Genomic DNA, 18,541 nt, shown 5'->3' with positions numbered 1-18,541 from the left:
ATTTTTGCTGCAGAATCCGTGGCGGGCGTCAGATCCGCAGCAAATGCCATCCATGGCACGCTATGGAAAATCGATTCTTCCTGCACATGAGCGGTAATCAATTGCGATTTCCACTCGTGGAGGAAAGATAGCAGCATGCTCCATTTTTGCGCGGATTCCACACGGATGGCTTCCGATGATGTCAATAAAAGCTATCCGACCCATGGCTCTTCTGACATTATGGACAGGTGTCAGGTACCCGTGTCATTGCTCAGCGACTGCGCGGGAAAAATAAACATTTGGAAAAAAAACTGTACTGCGCATGTCCAATAGCAAGCCGTCCAGACCATCAGCAATACAGATGAAAATGAAAGAACACAGGTACGCAGGGTGGCCAGCCACGGTCAGAGCCGGAATCACTGCGTGAACCCGCATACGGAATCCAGTTCAGCCGTATGCAGGCGGCCTAAGGATCCTTTTACTTGGAGCGATAAATCGTTCGTACAACTGAAGGAGGACAGCGTTCGCTTCTTTGCTTGCGCAGCTTGTTTATACAGGCAGAGACAGTGTTGTCAAAGAGTAAAATCAGCATTGTCAGAGTGTTGGGAACTGTTAAGCAATGTTCTAAAACTGTCTGTTCAATTACAGTGAATGCACGGCTGACATACATTAAAGTGATCATACCACTAATTAAGCTGCCAAGCAAAGATTGTTCTGGTTTACTGCAATGTGTGATCCATGTCCTAACTGTACGGGACGTGACAGTCCTCATATGTATTTCTAATTTTCACTTCTCTCTGAGCTGGTGGGATGAGCCTGTTGTTATGCTGTGTTCTTTACACTGTGCACAGAGAAAGCACAATTTCTTCTTCTCTAACTCTGTATAGCACACACAAACATATAACAGCATGATAAATAATGGGGCAGATTTGCTTAAATACAATTGTAATGCTCTCTAGAATTAACTCAGAAGTTCTTTTGATGAAGCAATAGGAGAGTTCGCCTATAAAAAAAAAAAATTGAATACAAGTTTTCGGAATTATAAATTTCTGATCTGATCCTGACCTGTTCAGTTCTTGTTTTGCACATGGATAATAGTTTGTAAATGTAATCCGAAAAAGTAAGGAACTAAAAATGATTGTATCACTGCTACACCTATAACTTTACTTGTTGGTAGTTATTAATTACATTTGCTTTGAAAGGGCGAGCATTCACCTTTGTGCTTAAGACGCGTCATGCTGTTCACCTGCCCATGGATATACATACACGCATTTGTGCTGTTTAGTCTAGATGCTTCCAGTTTTAGTCAATGTGTAACCAATCCTTAGAATAGGTTGCAAGTATTAGAAGGGACTTAATTGTTGGAATTCTACGGTGAGTTCACACATCGCAGAATTGATGCAGAATTTCGGCTATAGATTTGACCCCAAAGTTTTGCAGCAATGTACCATACAATGTAAGTGAATGGGGTTTTTATAAACCTCATTGACTTAAAGCCGAAAAAATCAATTGCAGAAGAGTCATGCTGTGGATTTTGAATTCCACAACATGCTCAATTTGTGGCAGAAATGGCACACCGGAGAATTCATTCATTGCAATGAGCGAATTCCACAGTCAACATTGGAACCAAAATCTGCATGAAAATCCTTGTGCAAATTTTGGTGTGGCTCTTCAAGCGGATTTTGATGCAGAATTTCTCCGCGATGTGTGCGCATGCCCTTATTGCTGAAATGTAATTATGGACAATTATACCCAATGATGCGCTTCTTGATGTCTTATAACCCATGTTCCTCTCAGACCCCTTGGCTCCTTATCTTTTTTATGAATTTATATTTTTATGCTTTTACTTTATTTTTTTATCATCTTACACTCATACTTTTAGGGCTCGGTCAGACGAGCTTTTTTTTTTTTTCCGCATGAATAGGCACGATTAAAAAGATTGCACATCGCGTGTAGAAAAAAATCCATGTGACTGGGTGCATTCGCACTCACATGTCCTATCTTTTGCAGGTGCAATTATTTAGCGCCTATAAAAAGGGACATGTGACCGCTTTCATTAGAAAGCATTGGTTCTAATAGAGTCGCTTTTTAAGCCCGCCTATTCATGCGCTAAAAAACTGATTGTTTGACCGCGGCCTTATACTGTAATAGACTTGCAAAAATCTCGTCCATACGCTGCGGAAAAGTCATTGCGGCCAAGCCGCACTGAAACTGACATACCGTACTGCAACTGACATGTATCGCCATTTTCACTGCGGACATCTCTCCTCTCTATGGGAAGAGATGACCGCAGCAGAATACAGGCGGCGAAGCTGCCTTCCTGCCGCGGAAATCGTGCGGAATTTCCATGCAGTCTCGCTGTGGTCATTCCGCAAGATTTACGCCCCATGTGATCACAGCCTTACAGTTCTGCCAGTCTTATTTTGCATGGTGACTTATGAAACGTATTGGGGTTCCATCAGGACAACTGGTTTCCGTATGCTCTGTGCAAGTGGATGACATTTATGGGGCCATTTGGGTCCCATCGGGTAGAAATGCTGAGAAGCAGCTCTGACTTTATTGCATTCAAGTTATCCATGTGTTATGTAAATGAGCATCTGAATGGCCTTCAGGATTACTACATGCATTGCTATAGTGAATGCTGCAAGAGAAATGAAACTACCCCCCAACAAAATCCATTGTGTGTCACTGGTCTTGGAATGTGATGAGTCAATCCCTTTAGTACAAAAGTAGTTATTTGCACTTCATGTAACTGGAAAGTCCGGTCCCTAATCACTTACCCAGAGGATGATGCCATTTAAGTAGGTAAGAGCACAGATGTAGCATCACATATTTTTTTGCAGTATTTTTTTTTTTACCGGTCAGATCAGATCAGAAAAATGACAGATCCTTTAATTATAATGCAACAAACTGCTTCCAAAGTACCTAAGGCTCTTTTACACTGAACGATTATTATTGTTCGTCATTCACTATAGGCAGGCCTAAAAACAAAGCGCTGACTGGCCTGCATAAAGAGGCAATCATTCATTTATGAACGACTGCTAGTTTATTGTGAATGGAGGTGGGCAGCCGAAAGCAATCTCGAGCTTGCTCCGCCTCCATTCACTGAACAATTATGTGGCATAGAAGCGATAACGGTTGAGACAACTTTTGGGCACTAAAGGTGCTTTTAGATGGAAAAATTAATAATAAATAATTCAAAAGAGTGAAAGTGAACAATAATTGTTTGGTCTAAACGTGAGCCAATGATTGAGGACAAATGAGAATCAGTCACTTTTCATTCATTTTCTGCAGGCATCAAAATCATAGGTGTGAACAGTGAAGTGTCTGTACAGGCGACTGGAGATGAGGTGAGCATTAATGTTCAGGGTGTATTGGTGTGGACAGTGACGTGTTCTGTATCTGTACAGATAGCCGGACATGTGGTGTGATCAATCCTGTTCCGTGTGGTGTGCATTCCCTTGTGTGTTTGTGTGAACTGTGTCCTGTTCTGCTTGGATCGTTTTCCATTTAGGGCGAGCCAATTCCTTAGCTTCCAGCATGGGGCCATCCCTATCGGGGCGATCGCTCCGTTTCTAGGCAGGACTCCTTGGGGTTTGAGTTGTCTTGTTGGAGTAGGGACTCACGAGAAAATAAGGACCCTTGTCGTGGGCTCATAGGCTTAAGTATATTGGCCAAAATACGAACCAATACCTCATACGTACTGCAGTAATTCCATCTGTTGATGCGTGCAGGTATGTTAGGTGAGTGCTTTGGGTGTTTGTCAGTCATTGGGTTATGTCTGCTCGCGAGTCCCGTTCAAAGTTCTGTAGCCAATGATTGCATTCCCTTGTGTGTTGGTGTGAACTGTGTCCTGTTCTGCTTGGATTGTTTTCCATTTAGAGCGAGCAAATTCTTTAGGTTCCAGCATGGGGCCATCCCTATTGGGGCAATCACTCCACTTCTAGGCAGGACTCCTTGGGGTTTGAGTTGTCTTGTTGGAGTAGGGACTAACGAGACAACGAGGACCCTTGTCGTGGGCTCGTTGGCTTAAGTATATTGGCCAAAATACGAACCAATATCTCATACGTACTGCAGTAATTCCATCTGTTTATGCATGTGTTTATGCGTGTAGGTATGTTAGGTGAGTGCTTCGGGTGTTTGTCAGTCGTTGCGTTATGTCTGCTCGCGAGTCTCGTTCGAAGTTCCGTAGTTCACTTAAGAGCTAGGCGTAAGGTGACGCACCATGTAAAGCAGCAGGAGACCCTAATCAATAGACATGCTAAAATAACTGCTTGCATGGATGTGCTGTCCTTTTTAATGCAGTTAGAGATTACACAAGTATTCGGCTTGTCATTTCCTGGTTCATTTCTGTTATCTTCTTTTAATTGGAGTGTTAGGATAAGAAAATACATGACATAATAAATTCCCTCAGCAAATATATTTATAGAAAGTAAACCAATCAAATCTGCAATTCATTGCGTTCCAAAAAGGTCAGAGTCCCTTATTAAGGAAGTTGACACATGGTGTGTTTTTTAGGAAAAACATTTTTTGTGTCATTTTTTGCTGTGTTTTTCTTTCACCAAACAGCTCTGCAGTCTGATGTATGTTGTAGGGTTTTTGTGCCATTTTCCTCTTCCATTGTTTTGATGCATTTTTTGGGTCAATGCTATTTTTCCTAATGCAGTATTCTCTATCTGTAGGTTTCTTTTTCAGTTTGTCTTTAGACAGACTTCTCCAACGTAAAAAATGCACATGTGTTTATACAACAAATCACAAAAAAGCTGGTAAACAGCACAAGAAATTCATAGCATTTTTCAAGGTAGAAAATGCTGCAAAAACCTGTGAAAGAAGCTTTAATCTAGAATGGAATGTCCTCCTGTTACCATTCCTGTTGTCACGAACAACAAGTTCGGAGTCGGTGTAGATAAACTGTATCAGCCTGGAGCCTAACAGTTTAGGATTTGGTTTGTCTACACTGGATACACTGTAGCAAACGCTGAGCTGTAAGAAGGACTGGGTTTGAGCCTTTGTATATAAACAAATATGTTTCCGTTTACTGACAAGAAGCATCTTCAAAGCAGTGAAGAATGGCAGCATACATGGGGCACATCTACTATGGAAAGTTTGACAATTTTCTGGCCAAATTGCACCAAAAAGCTGTTTTGCATGGTTTATGTCAGATTTTTCATCTATTTTAGATGCTTTCAAACACGTTTTATGATTCATTTGTCAAAGGGCTGCTGTTTTGCAAAAAATTGTGCCAAACTTTGAAGCAAATTTTGTTGTAACTAGACAGTCTAAAGATACGCCAGATTTAACATTCAGAAGTGTCACTGTGACACTTGCACATTGAAAGACACCATAACCTAAAGGCCCATTTACACCGGCCGATGATCGCTTTAAAAAAAAATCGCTAAAAGGTGGTTGTTTTAGCGATAATCGTTGCATCTAAATGTGTGCCCATCGTGCACTTTTCGTGCACTGCTAGCTGATCGTTAAATTCAGTCCAACCTAAAAATCATCGTTCACCCTAATCAGCAGTTCTCCACTATGGCTTCATTTGCACACTTAATAGCTATTAAGTAGCTGAGTAGCTACTTAAAAGTTTATGCAAAATGATCGCTCAAAGCTGTCCCTCAAACTGTTGTTTGAGCGATCACCGGCTTGTGTAAATCGGCCTTAAGTTTGCACTTGACAGTGAGGCCGTTTTCACACGGCCAAGAAAATCGCAAGAGATCTGCGCATCGTGAGACGCACAAATCTCGCACTAATATGAGCCCATTCATTTGATTGGGTTCATATACATAAGTGATGTTTTTCTGCATGCACTGTGATGCGATGCTATGCGGGAAACACACTGCAGCATGTTCTATATTCCTGAAATATTGCCCATATAGATATTTTAAAGTACAATTTCTGCATAACATTGTTAGCCCACCTGCAGACGGCCGGGTCGGATCCGGCTGTGAGAATTCTCGCAGCAGGACCCGACCCGAGCGTCTGCAGAGAGCAGCGTGACACTCACCTGCTCCCGCGGCCCCGACTCTTTTATGTGCCGGCTGCCGGCGCATGCGCAGAGCGGAGCCGGCGGCCGGTGAGTGACGTTTCTGTGCGGGGTAGCAGAGCCCCGCACAGAAATAGAGCAAGCCGCGATTTGTTTGCCATGCGAGATTTCGCGCGGCCAAATTGCGGCCGTCTGCATAGGACTGTGTTTGTTAACACAATCCTATGGCAGCTTCCAGGGGTGGAAATTCCGCGGGAAATCCCGCCGCAGAATTTCCGCCCATCTGCAGGCGGCCTTAATAAATACAGTATGTTAAAAAGAATAGGGCCCAGTACTGCCCCCTGTGGTAATGGTGACCCAATCAGAGTATGCACCATTTAAAACCGCCCTCAGCTTTCTATGACTGAACAATTACTTATTACTTACGCACTTACATACATTTTCGCATTCCCATTTTATATACCAACTTTTTATGCGGCACAGTATCAAACATTTTGAAAAAATTCCAAATATACAAGATCCAATGACTCTCCCCGAAGCAGTCTTGAATGTCCTCGTAGAAGCTGATTTGATTGGTTTGACAGGAGCTGATTAGATTGGTTTGACAGGAGCGATCCCTTATAAACCCGCTGATATGGAGTCATAAGGCTATTTTTTTTTATTGAGGCACTCCAGTAGAGCATCTCTTAAAGGGGTTGTCCCGCGCCGAAACGGGTTTTTTTTTTTTCAACCCCCCCCCCGTTCGGCGCGAGACAACCCCGATGCAGGGACGTACAGAAAGCTTACCGGAGCGCTTACCTTAATCCCCGCGCTCCGGTGACTTCTCTACTTACCTGTGAAGATGGCCGCCGGAATCCTCTTCCTCCGTGGACCGCAGCTCTTCTGTGCGGTCCATTGCCGATTCCAGCCTCCTGATTGGCTGGAATCGGCACGTGACGGGGCGGAGCTACACGGAGCCTGCATTCTGCACGAGCGGCTCCATTGAAGAGAGCAGAAGACCAGGACTGCGCAAGCGCGGCTAATTTGGCCATCGGAGGGCGAAAATTAGTCGGCACCATGGAGACGAGGACGCTAACAACGGAGCAGGTAAGTAAAAAACTTTTTATAACTTCTGTATGGCTCATAATTAATGCACAATGTACATTACACAGTGCATTAATATGGCCATACAGAAGTGTATAGACCCACTTGCTGCCGCGGGACAACCCCTTTAAGGCCCATTTACACGGGATGATTATCACTAAAAATTTGCTAATCGACGATCATTTTAGCGATAATCGGTGCGTGTAAATAGGCACGGGGCACCAGCATTCGGGCACTTTTAGGTGAGTGTTAAAATCAAGCTCACCTAAAAATCATTGCTCATTTTTATCTTAGTTCTCCATGGGGAGGTGCTGATAGCATTGTTTCTCCTTGGAGAACAAAGGATCTGAGCACAGATATTAGCCTGCATTCAAGGAAGGCTTCATTTGCATACATAATTAGTATTTAAGTAGCTGAGTAGCTACTTAAATACCAATTATTTTTTATGCAAAATAATAGCTGAAAGCTGTAGTTCAAACTGTCGTTTGAGGGATCTTAGAGCGATCATCTGCTTGTGTAAATGGGCCTTTAGAAACCCTTCAAACATTTTACACACAATAGAATCTACTGGCCTGCAGTTTCCAGGTTCTCTTTTTGACCCCTTTTTTAATATCTGCACCAAATTTCCTATGTGCCAATCCAGTAGAACAAACCCTGTCCGACACACAGCAAAATCCACTGTAAACAATAAACTGTGGCACAGAAAGTGTCATGTTAAACCAGGCTCCTGCTTTAATAGCCATTAGTAGATAAACCTCATATCCTGACAATTTAACCCCTTATGGCCACTGTCATCTGTATGTAAGCAGATGACAGGGGGCTCCTTATGTCACCCATCAGCACCACGCAATGTGATCGCAAAGTACCAATGGGTTCTCATGGTAGTCAGAAGCCTTAAGTCCCATTTACATGGAGCTATGATCGCTCAAATGACAGTCTGAGTGACAGCTTTGAGCGATCACTTTGCATAAACTATTAAGTAGCTACTCAGCTACTTAATAGCAATTAAGTGTGCAAATGAAGCCTTAGCTGAATGCAGTTAATAGCCCTAGGGCTCTTATCTGCGCTCAGATCCTTTGTTCTCTGACAGGAAATAATGCTATCAGCACTACCCGTGGAGAACTGCTGATAGGGCCGGAGGACAATTTTTAGGTTGGCCTAAATTTAACGATCAGCTAGCAGTGCACGAAAAGAACACGATGGGCGTGCGTTTAGATGCAACGATTATCGCTAAGACGATCGTTTTTTAGCGATTTTTGAGTGATCATCGCTCTGTGTAAACGAACCTTTACAAAGACCTTCATGTCTGCCATGTAACTCAGTTTATTAGGCCCCACCTCCAGCGAAGTCTAATAGACTGCTATCATAGGCTTAATAGAATGCACTACATAAGTAATGCAGTGTACTATTTTAGTGATCGAACAATTGCATCTTCAAATTCCATTCAGGGACTAAAAAATAGTGTCCAAAACATTCTATGAGGTTTCATTTAAAGAAAAATAATCCAGTTTAAAAAATAGGCATTTTTCCCCACACAAAAACTCATTTAAAATGAATAAAATACCATAATTTTTTTTAAAGCAAACATAATAGGTATTACCACATTCATAACAACCGAGGCAATGAAAATATTTTATTTATCTCACATGGTGAATGTCCTAAAATAGTGGTAAAACACAGTGCCGTAGGAAGTAAGGAGCGCAGCAGCGGCTGAATGAGGGAGATTTCTTCTCCCTTGCTGTCAGTTGAAACTCCTGCGCCAGAGTGCTGGAGTTTGAAAAACGAGGCGTGAAGACAGCGGCTGCCCGTTTTTTCCCCTCACAATGTATTCACTTCGTGCGGGGATGATAGAGAAAGTCCTATCTTTTCTTGACTGTAGTATTCACACCGAAGAACCCCAATGGTGAAACTGAACGCTTATAGAAATCAGTGATTTAGGCCACCTGCAGACGGCTGGGTCGGATCTGGCTGCGAGAATTGTCGCAGCGGGACCCGACCCGAGCGTCTGCAGAGAGCAGCGCGGGCACTCACCTCTCCCGCGGCCCCGGCTGTTTCATGTGCGGGCTTCCAGCGCATGCGCAGAGCGGGGCCGGCGAGTGACGTTTCTCAGAAATACAGCATGCAGCAATTTGTTTGCCGCGCGAGATTTCGCGCGGCCAAATCGCGGCCGTCTGCATAGGATTGCGTTTGTTAACACAATCCTATGGCAGCTTCCAGGGGCGGAAATTCAGTGGGAAATCCCACCGCGGAATTTCCACTCGTGTGCAGGCACCCTTAGTTTTCTCCCGTCATGCAGCCGTGATTATCATGACTGTATAAGGGCAGAAAAAGACCTCCGTGAGTTTAAGCCCTTGGGACGGTGACACAAACACTAGATTTATTAGGGAACATGCCTTTAATGAATCCTCTTTATCATGTAATTAGCAGGGTGTAACAGCACAGATACTGCAGAGATGGTTATTATGTAGCTGCGGAGGGTAATGGTGTATCATAACAGTGTGTTGAGCAACGGATGGTTAAAGTATAGATTATACGGTTAGTTTAAAACCTTATAGCCGCCAATTGAGAGAGAAGGCCAAGACAAGATTTTTAATTAAATTCAGAGAGCCATAGATATATGCAGACGGCTCTTCCAGTCTCATGTCTTTGAAGGAAAGTCAGTTCCTGTTGGCGCTCACCACCAATCAGCGGTATGTACGGGCAGCTCTCCTCCCCTGCTATGGAGCAGACCCGGCTGGCAGCTGAGTTATAAGAATGTGGGTTTTTTTTACCACTTTTGTTTTTACATTTTTTATGCCCCTGTAGGGGACTTGAACCAACAATTTTATGATCACTGTGAAAATACATTGCAGTACCTGTCGTATCAGTAATGTATTATTGCTACTGCTAACGATCATTAAACATGGCAGACCCGGATGCCAGGAAATTACATCTGGTTGCAATGGTGACTCATCGGTTCTACCTGTTTGGCCGCTGTGTCAGGTGACCATAAGCCCCTACGCTTAGATCATATGATAGCTACGTCATCACGTCTACGCCATGCGTAGTCACATGACCAAGCACCTTATCATCAGGGCCTTGTAAGGTTGCGTCATCACGTCTTATGTCACGTGCCCTGACGGGACACGTCCGTATCTGGAAGAGTTCTGTGACGTGAAGCTGAGATCACATGATTGCTATGTCACCACGTCTCCGCTATGAGTAGTCACGTGACAAAGCACCTTACCGTTAGGGCCTCGTAAGGTTACGTCATCACATCTTATGTCACGTCCCCTGACGGGACACGTCCGTATCCGGAAAAGTTCTGTGACGTAAAGCTGAGATCACATGATTGCTACGTCACCACGTCTCCACTATGAGTAGTCACGTGACTAAGCCCCTCACCGTCAGGGCCTCGTAAGGTTGCATCATCACGTCTTATGTCACGTGCCCTGATGGGACACGCCTGTATCCGGAAGAGCTTCGGGACGTCAAGCGTAACTTTATGATGATCAGACTCATAGAGGTGGAATGCAAACAGCGTTCCATCACTCCAACTAGATCTTATTTTGACCACCGCGTCATTGCCACACGCCGGAAGTGGATTTGGCGGACAGCAGCTTGGGGGGCGAGAGGTAATTAGTTATTAGTATATATATATATATCTTTGTGTTTTGTATTGTTATATTGTCCTTGAAAAACGCCTATACTTGGGAAGGCCGAAACGCGTTGTACAGAATAAACTTGTGGAATTCATTTCTGCTGCCGACCACGATTTATACGCCTACTGGGACTGGGGGTCCTGAGCACGGGCACCCCCATGAAGTAAGTTATTTGCCTTGTCATTACTTCTCTGATAAGAACACCGCTTGAGCACTGAGTTTTTTCTGTCACCCATTTCCCCAACCACAGCTGATGGTTGATAGTCATTGTGGAGACGAAGTGGCGAAGTTGAAGGCAGATTTACTCACTGGGAGTCCAGTGATCGGCATATCGATTCAGATCTTGTGAAATATTAACAGTTTGGTGGTTGAATTTAAAAAAGAAAAGCTGTGACTGACCCCATCCAGCCAAATAAATTATTGCGGTGGTGTGCGTTATTTACGTTGAGAGTAAGAGCGCCATCATTGGTTTGTAGGTAATTTTGGTCTCTGTAGTCATGAAACCAGATAATCCCTTAAAACACTAAATACTTCTATAAATAAGTTTGATTATTAAATATTGAAGGATACATGCACATGTCCCCCTATTTTGCCACCAGTGATTTTAGTATTTAGCCAGCAGTAGCCGCCAATTGAGAGAGAAGGCCAAGACAAGATTAAATGCAGAGAGCCATAGATATATGCAGACGGCTCTTCCAGTTTCACGTCTTTGAAGGAAAGTCAGTTCCCGTTGGCGCTCACCACCAATCAGCGGTATGTACGGGCAGTTCTCCTCCCCTGCTATGGAGCAGACCCTGCTGGCAGCTGTCTTATAGGAACGTGGGCTCCTTATCACACAGGTGCCGGCCGGTCCGAATTTTGGCATGTTCGCTTTATAAGACAGACTGACTTTTTCTACCCACTTTGACCATAAAGAAAAGTATGTCTTATAGGGTGACAAATACGGTATTTTTCTGTACTAGAATGGTCCAAACACAACTTCTGTCACTTGACAAAGACTCTTGTAGTCGAAACGTCGTGTTTTTCTGTCTGGGAGGAAAGAAATAAAGAAACTTCATTGCTTTGCACCTTGATCTGCTGTTTCCACTACTTCATCAACACTATTACTATGTGTAGGCAGAGTACTGGAAAAAAAAGCTATACTTACTGGGCTTCTCTGGCAACATTTTGAATGTTTTTGCCCTGTTATCTGCTGTCAAGAAGGAGTCAGAGTATTGCCCTACACATTAAAGTATTATTCGGAACCTGGTTCGGCCAACTGTTATCTAATGTATATGGGTACCCTAAAGAGCCTTTTACACAGCCTGATGATCGGGTAACAACATTCCTATGAACACTTGTTTCCCAGATCATCAGGACACGTAAAAGTGTCACCAGGTTCTCAATGACTCATTTGTTGGATGATCGCATGTTTCAAAAAATCAGGATGGCCAACACCACATCCCTGTGGGATTTAAGGATGGGCTTCCAACAGTGACCAACCTCTATGGGGACAAACGATTGTATAAACGACCATTTGTCCCATAAGAGAGTCTGAATTGGCTTGATGATCAGGTAAGAACATTCCTAGGAATATTAGTTTGCCCAATTATCAGCACATGTGAAGGGGTCACCCATCATCCAATGATAAGCAAACATTCATTCTTTAAAGGCCTGTTAATTGAGTACTCATGGATCAGCACTCAACTACTGGAGCAAATTGCTTTGTCTAAAAAGGACCTAAAAGCAGTGTTGATCAAGCTGAATGATTTCAGTTAATTTATAGGCCGATACCGACATTAACCCCTTAAGGACCAAGCTGTTTTGTACCTTAAGGACCAGACACTTTTTAGGGATTTTACCCATGTGGCGGTTTTACTGCTCTATTTTTTTTCCTTTAGCTACCAAAATTATTTTTGCTGCGTTTTTTTCCTGTGACATATAGGGCAATTTTTTTTATATCTTTTTCACTCACTTTTTTTCCCGTGTTTTAGTTTTATTGTGGGTAAGAAGCTAAAAAAAAAATCATTTTTTTAACATTTATAAAAAATTTTTATATTTACACTAAAATAAAGTATGGGAATGGGCTCCTCTATTTGTTTCGGACATTTTGATATATAGTATGCATGGTTTTGGTTTACAGGACGCATACGGCAACGGTTTTTGTTGGCGTCTGCTTTGTGTTATTCTCTTTCTTATGTGTGTATTGTTGTTTTATTCTGTTGTTTTGTTTTACTGATGTATGTAATTGTGCTTTTTACTATCTGTGTCCCCCATGACGTCATGTAAGACCTCTGGGGGATATTCACATATATTTTTTTTTCTTTATTTGACACTTTCCCACTGTAGCTGGGGCGTCCATAGGAGCCCTAGTTACAGGGGAAAGCAAGCCATGTGGTGACATTAGTCACTTGCAGAGCTGCTAGGGTCTAGACTGACCCTCCAGCTCTGCAGTAGCAGGGAATCCCGGGAGGTCACATGACCCCCCCCCCCCCCCCCCCGAGGCTCCCGTAGTGAAAGTACATGTTACTTTCACTTTCCCCATACAGTGCTCATTGAGCACTGTATATTGGGGAAGCAGAAGGCAGGAAGGGTTAAAAACCCCTCCTGCCTTGTGCTCCTGCCTTCTGCTCCGGGTTATCAGCTGTCACTAACAGCTGATAACCCGTTCCTGTCTCTGACTGATTGCTGAGACAGGAGACTTAAAGCACCGCTGTAATTTTACTATCGGCGGTGCTCTAAGCCCAGGACCAGCCGCCGTAAATTTACTGTGGCTGGTCCTAAACGGGTTAAAATGGCCGTATAATTTGATTGCTTCCCATCATATTGGCACAGTATGTTAATGAAAGGAAAAAATACATATGGAATAGTAGAGGGAACAGTTAAGTAGCTTAATATATTAATCGTTCTCAACATATCTGTGCTACATTTTAAAAACCATCTGTCATCAAACGTAGTGCTCTTCCCTGTTAGGTGTTCCTTCCATTTGTTGTAAGGCCAGAAGTGGCATTTTCTTACCAACTCTTCTATAAGTTGTATCTATCTACAGTATTATCAGAAAGGTAGTTGCAGGATGGACACTAGAAATTTAAGGGCTTCTTCAGATTAGTATAGTATCCTTCCTTCAAAGGTAGGCCTTATGGAACACATCATGATGGAAACTTTGGTTTGGGTAATTAATTGTATCCTTCAGATCCCTAAAGTTGCTCATACAACTTCGATACTTGCCAAACAGTCATTTGGCCAACAGCTATACTTCCCAACTCCCCATTATACATAAACACTCAGCTCGGCCGAATGTACATATGTTTTCAATAGGGAGAGGGGAATAAGCTGCTGTCAAAGGTGTCTTATCACCTGTAGGAACAATGAATCAAATATGTTGAAATCCAACATGGCTACTCCCTTCCTCTGATATCTGCCAGGAGAGTTAAGACGCTCCCATACACATGAGCTAGTTTGCCAATCCCACCTAAATCAACAAGTTCAGGTGCCTTTTCTCTGATGTGTATTGGCATCTTAAAGGGGTGCCAATACACTAAGATACACAACTTCTTGGAACTTGCAGGGTTCAGGACAATCAGCTGATTGCCCCTGGTCCCGCTCTTGGCACTCCTGGCATGCAAATGTTTTTGCTAGGGGAATCCGAAGTCATCTTGACATTTTCCCTCCATCAGCTGCTGTATCTACAAATGAAGTATTACAGAATGGCCATTCACACAAATGCCCGCGTTGAAAAAACAGGATGGCAGAAAGTCTACCAGGCATATGAATAGGGGATGCCATCTTGACACAACCCCTTTAAAGCCCGAATGCCTCTGTTATTCTGATTGCTTATGTCAAGACTAGTGATAAGCGAGCATACACGCTAAGGGCAATTGCTCGAGCGAGCATTGCCCTTAGCGAGTACCTGCCCGCTTGAGAGAAAAGGTTCAGGTGCCGGCGGCGGGCAGGGAGCGGGGGGGGAGAGCGGGGAGGAATGGAGGGGAGATCTCTCTCTCCCTCTCCCTCTCCCTCTCCCCCCCCCCCCCCGGCTCCCCCTGCTCACTGCCGCAACTCACCGCTCCCGCCGGCACCCGATCCTTTTCTCTCGAGCGGGCAGGTACTCGCTAAGGGCAATGCTCGCTCGAGCAATTGCCCCTAGCGTGTATGCTCGCTCATCTCTAGTCAAGACCATTATATCAAGATAATTACTTGAATTCAACAGTGTAATTAGTCTGAATGTGTCGTAAAAATGCATGACAGTCATGGTAAATCTTGCCAATATTATGTGCCCTTTTTATGCAGTTCCCAATGTCTTGCCACCTCCTATAAGCACCATAGACTCAGTTATGGTGCCTATCGAAGAGGTCAGCAAAGTCTGGGGATATATAGTACTTTTTAAACTTACTTACACCCCGTCATCCTGGAAAATTGTCACTCGGTCTATCAGTATGACATTCCTTGTGTCTGTGAGTGCACTCCTGTGTTTTGTATGGGCGTGTGCGCATACGGAATGCATGAAAAGTCAGAATGTCATACTGATAGACAGAGTGTCGACTTCCCAGGGTGACAACGTGGGAACAGGAAACCCACTAACTATATAAAATGTACACCCCTGGATTTGGCAGGACCTGTCCTACAAGCTCTATAACTTAATTTCTGGTGCCTATAGGAAATGATAGGGTCCTTTGAATACCCGGAGGAAGTAAATGGTTGTACTTGTCAACTATAGAAGCTATATGCAGCAGTGGCATTTCTCCAAGAGTTGAGTAAAGCAAAATGTGTTCTTTTCATATTGTCCTTTTGTATGTGTCTTCCATTTCCCTTTGACCGTAGAGGTAACTGAAACTCATAACCTACAAAATAAACCGCATTGTGTAATACTAAATTACATTAAATCCTTTGTCAACATTGTACCATGCCAAAGACAATGTCTACCGACTCACACAGAAGGAGCCTTATGTTTGCCTTTAAAGAGGTCTGCAAAGGATTCTACTATATTACTAAATAAATACTTGCAGTTAAATACACCATTATACTATTGCAGTGCACTTACCTGGTATTCTATTCAGTGACACCCAGTAATGTTCATCCGGACTGTAAGTGTCCTTAGACCATTTCAGTAGATCTAAAGCTCTCGGATCTTCTAGAATAAATTTGGTAAATTCCCTTGTCAGAGCAACGTATGCCGACCCAAAGTATATGGTGATATTATGAGGAGGGGGAGGCTTTACAATGTCGGTCCTCCGCACATAAGCATGTGCTATATCCTCACGATGGACATATTTGGTGCGGGGGATGGCATGATTTGGAGGCAGGACCCCGGGAGTGATATTTTTCCCATTAAACTTTTTTAAATGTTGCACAATCTCCTTGTTAGTCTTCAAAGGGAAATCCTGTCCACACGTATTGATCACATACTTCCAGCGCACCTCTGACTTCAGCAGATCCTTCATGCAGTTCAGATCCGCCTGCAGCCTCGATATTCCAGCATAAACCACAGGCTCCATTTTTGAGGCGAGAAAAGCATTAGGAAAGCAATTTATAAAATCACCGACCGCCTGCAAGTAATCGGCACTTGACTTCTCATCCACATGGATACAGTATACATTTTGGGGCATGTAGATAGCCCTAAACAGTTTCTCGAATGTATTAAATTCCTTGTGCAAGACAATAGCGTAGGCTAGGGGAAAATTTGCCTCTTCGGCAGAGAGAGGAGCTGTGATGTAGTGATTCTGGGTTAGATGGTCTTCCATACATTTCATTCTTTTTAGAGGCGTTGGTAAAGAATTTACCCAAATAAAAGCATTTTCCTGTTTGGCTAGTTTGTCACAAGTCATTTGTAACAAAGACGCGTCGTGGGAAAACTGAAATCTGTGAAAATTATTCTGTCCATTCAATTGGCTGAAACTACAAAGGAACAATAGCACAACTGCCAAGGTAAGAACAAAGATAAATAAATGAAAATATAGGGACATTCTCTCCAGGGTCAAACAAATAAAAAACGTATCGTACTTGTTTAAAAACCTCATCTTCCTCTAGTTGTGGGTTCCAGGTGTCATCATTTTCCTCCTCTTTTGCCTGGAAAGAAGGATGTTTATCAGCTTGTATCACAGTGTGTCTGTTTCCTCTGAAAGCTTGTGTTTTAATAGTGCCGGCCTTCGGGGAGAGACTACTTGCATATGAATGCAGCAGTCCTCCTATTGGTGACTCTGATCTGAATGACTGACACTGGTTTTCCTCCTTTTCCTTTGCAATAAGGTCGGATTTCATTCTAAAAGCACTGCACACAATCCTCTACAAGGTGTTGCCTTTACACTACATGGTATCTGAAATGGTTTGAACTTATTTGCTAATGTGCTGTTCAAATACTACTATCTTAGTCATACAAAGGTGTGTTTTTCTCAATTACGTAATGAGAGGTTTGGGCATTTATCATCAACCTTACCATCCTCCTTTGGCAATATGAATATTGATCAGGTTTCCTTATTTTGGATTTCTCTACTGAGACACTTAACCCCTTGAGTGGCGGGTTTCCTACCACCCTGTCGTGCCCACCAGGGCAGGTTTTTTAAAATGGTCTAATCATTGAATTTCAACTAATTTTGCAGTTGTGTCTCAAGAGCCATAACTTTTTCATTTTTCCATTGACAGGCCATATGAGGGCTTGTTTTTTGCGGGACAAGTTGTGATTTTTTAAACAGGGGGGAGGAAAAAAAGAAATGGGGAAAAAAGAAAAAAAGGGGCCATGTCATTAAGGGGTTAAATAATGTATTAACTTCCTTCTCTGGGTCATTACGACATATGGATACCACATGTGTGATTGTATTTTTGATTTTTTACAAAGTAAAGGGAGACAAGTATTTTTATTATTTTTTTTAGAATTTTTAAACTTTTTTTTAAAAAAAAATTTTTTTTTTGTCCCTTTAGGGGACTTCCACAGGGACCCATCAGGACCCCTGATCACATTCCGGGGGTCCGATGGTGACAGCCGTTTACATGCTGCAGTGACAGCCCTTTACATGCTGCAGTCACATAGACTGCAGCATGTAAAGGGTTAACACAGCAGAGATCGGAGGTTTTCTCTGATCTCTGCTGTAAGAGCTGGTACCTAGCTGTCCTCTGACAGCTAACAACCAGCTCTCCCTGCCACAGAGACCATCGGCTTGCTTCTGACAAGCCGATGGTCTCTATAGCAACCTGTAAACAAACCAGGAGATTGCTGGCAGATCGGCAATATCTTCTGCTGGTTTTTCAAAGCCCTTGCTTTGTTCTCTGTGGGTCTGTGCAGGCAGAGCACACTGTCACAGCTTGTGGCATTGTGCTCTGCAGCTCCCATAGTGATACACAGCCCGGAAATCTTCCAGGCTATGTTGCTATGAGCAGTGGAGCTCGTCCCGGAAACTTTCCGGGCGTGCCACTCAAGGGGTTAAAGGAGTTTCTGAAGAAAAATATACAGAAGTTTAAAGTTAAATCCAGTCCATAGTTATAGACATTTTCTGTACTGATGTATTAAATGCAGGCTGCTGAGCAGAAAGCGAACGGACCTGTAGTGGCCTGAAGTCTATATATCTGGCCCCTCCATAATTGTCAAACATGACATGTCTTCAGTGTGGATGCATTGTGCAAAGTGTATTGTTTCTAGTTATGTGTGTTGCACAGCTGCAGCATGTAAGAGGTTAATTTCTGGAAGTGACTGGGATATGTCTGGAAAATGTAACAAGTTTATCTAGTCACGTGATGATTGTATGAGATTAATATGAGTGATTGAGAGAGTTCTGGGTGGATCCATCTTCTTCAACGGTTGAGAGTGGAGTGAGAGTGCTGGCCAAATGGGGGTACCTTCAACCCTCATGTGGTGAAGAGATGAAAGCTAAGAGGAGGTATCCTG

At 43.2% G+C, this 18,541-nt stretch overlaps 1 protein-coding gene across 3 annotated transcripts in view; it reads right to left on the bottom strand.

Annotated features, from left to right (window-relative positions):
• Nucleotides 1–16,832, bottom strand: part of GCNT2 (glucosaminyl (N-acetyl) transferase 2 (I blood group)) — a 31,573-nt gene extending 14,741 nt beyond the window's left edge. For 2 of the 3 annotated variants that reach the window (XM_066579351.1, XM_066579349.1), the window contains exon 1: nucleotides 15,707–16,832. In XM_066579351.1, the coding sequence (XP_066435448.1) occupies nucleotides 15,707–16,682 (976 nt within the window). In that variant the 5' untranslated portion in view covers nucleotides 16,683–16,832. The remainder of the gene's footprint in view (nucleotides 1–15,706) is intronic. The other variant, XM_066579352.1, reaches the window with a different exon arrangement.
• Between the last annotated feature and the right edge of the window lie 1,709 nt (nucleotides 16,833–18,541).

Source organism: Eleutherodactylus coqui, chromosome 9 (assembly GCF_035609145.1).
Source record: "Eleutherodactylus coqui strain aEleCoq1 chromosome 9, aEleCoq1.hap1, whole genome shotgun sequence".
NCBI lineage: Eukaryota > Metazoa > Chordata > Amphibia > Anura > Eleutherodactylidae > Eleutherodactylus > Eleutherodactylus coqui.
This window is presented reverse-complemented; position numbering and strand designations above follow the sequence as displayed.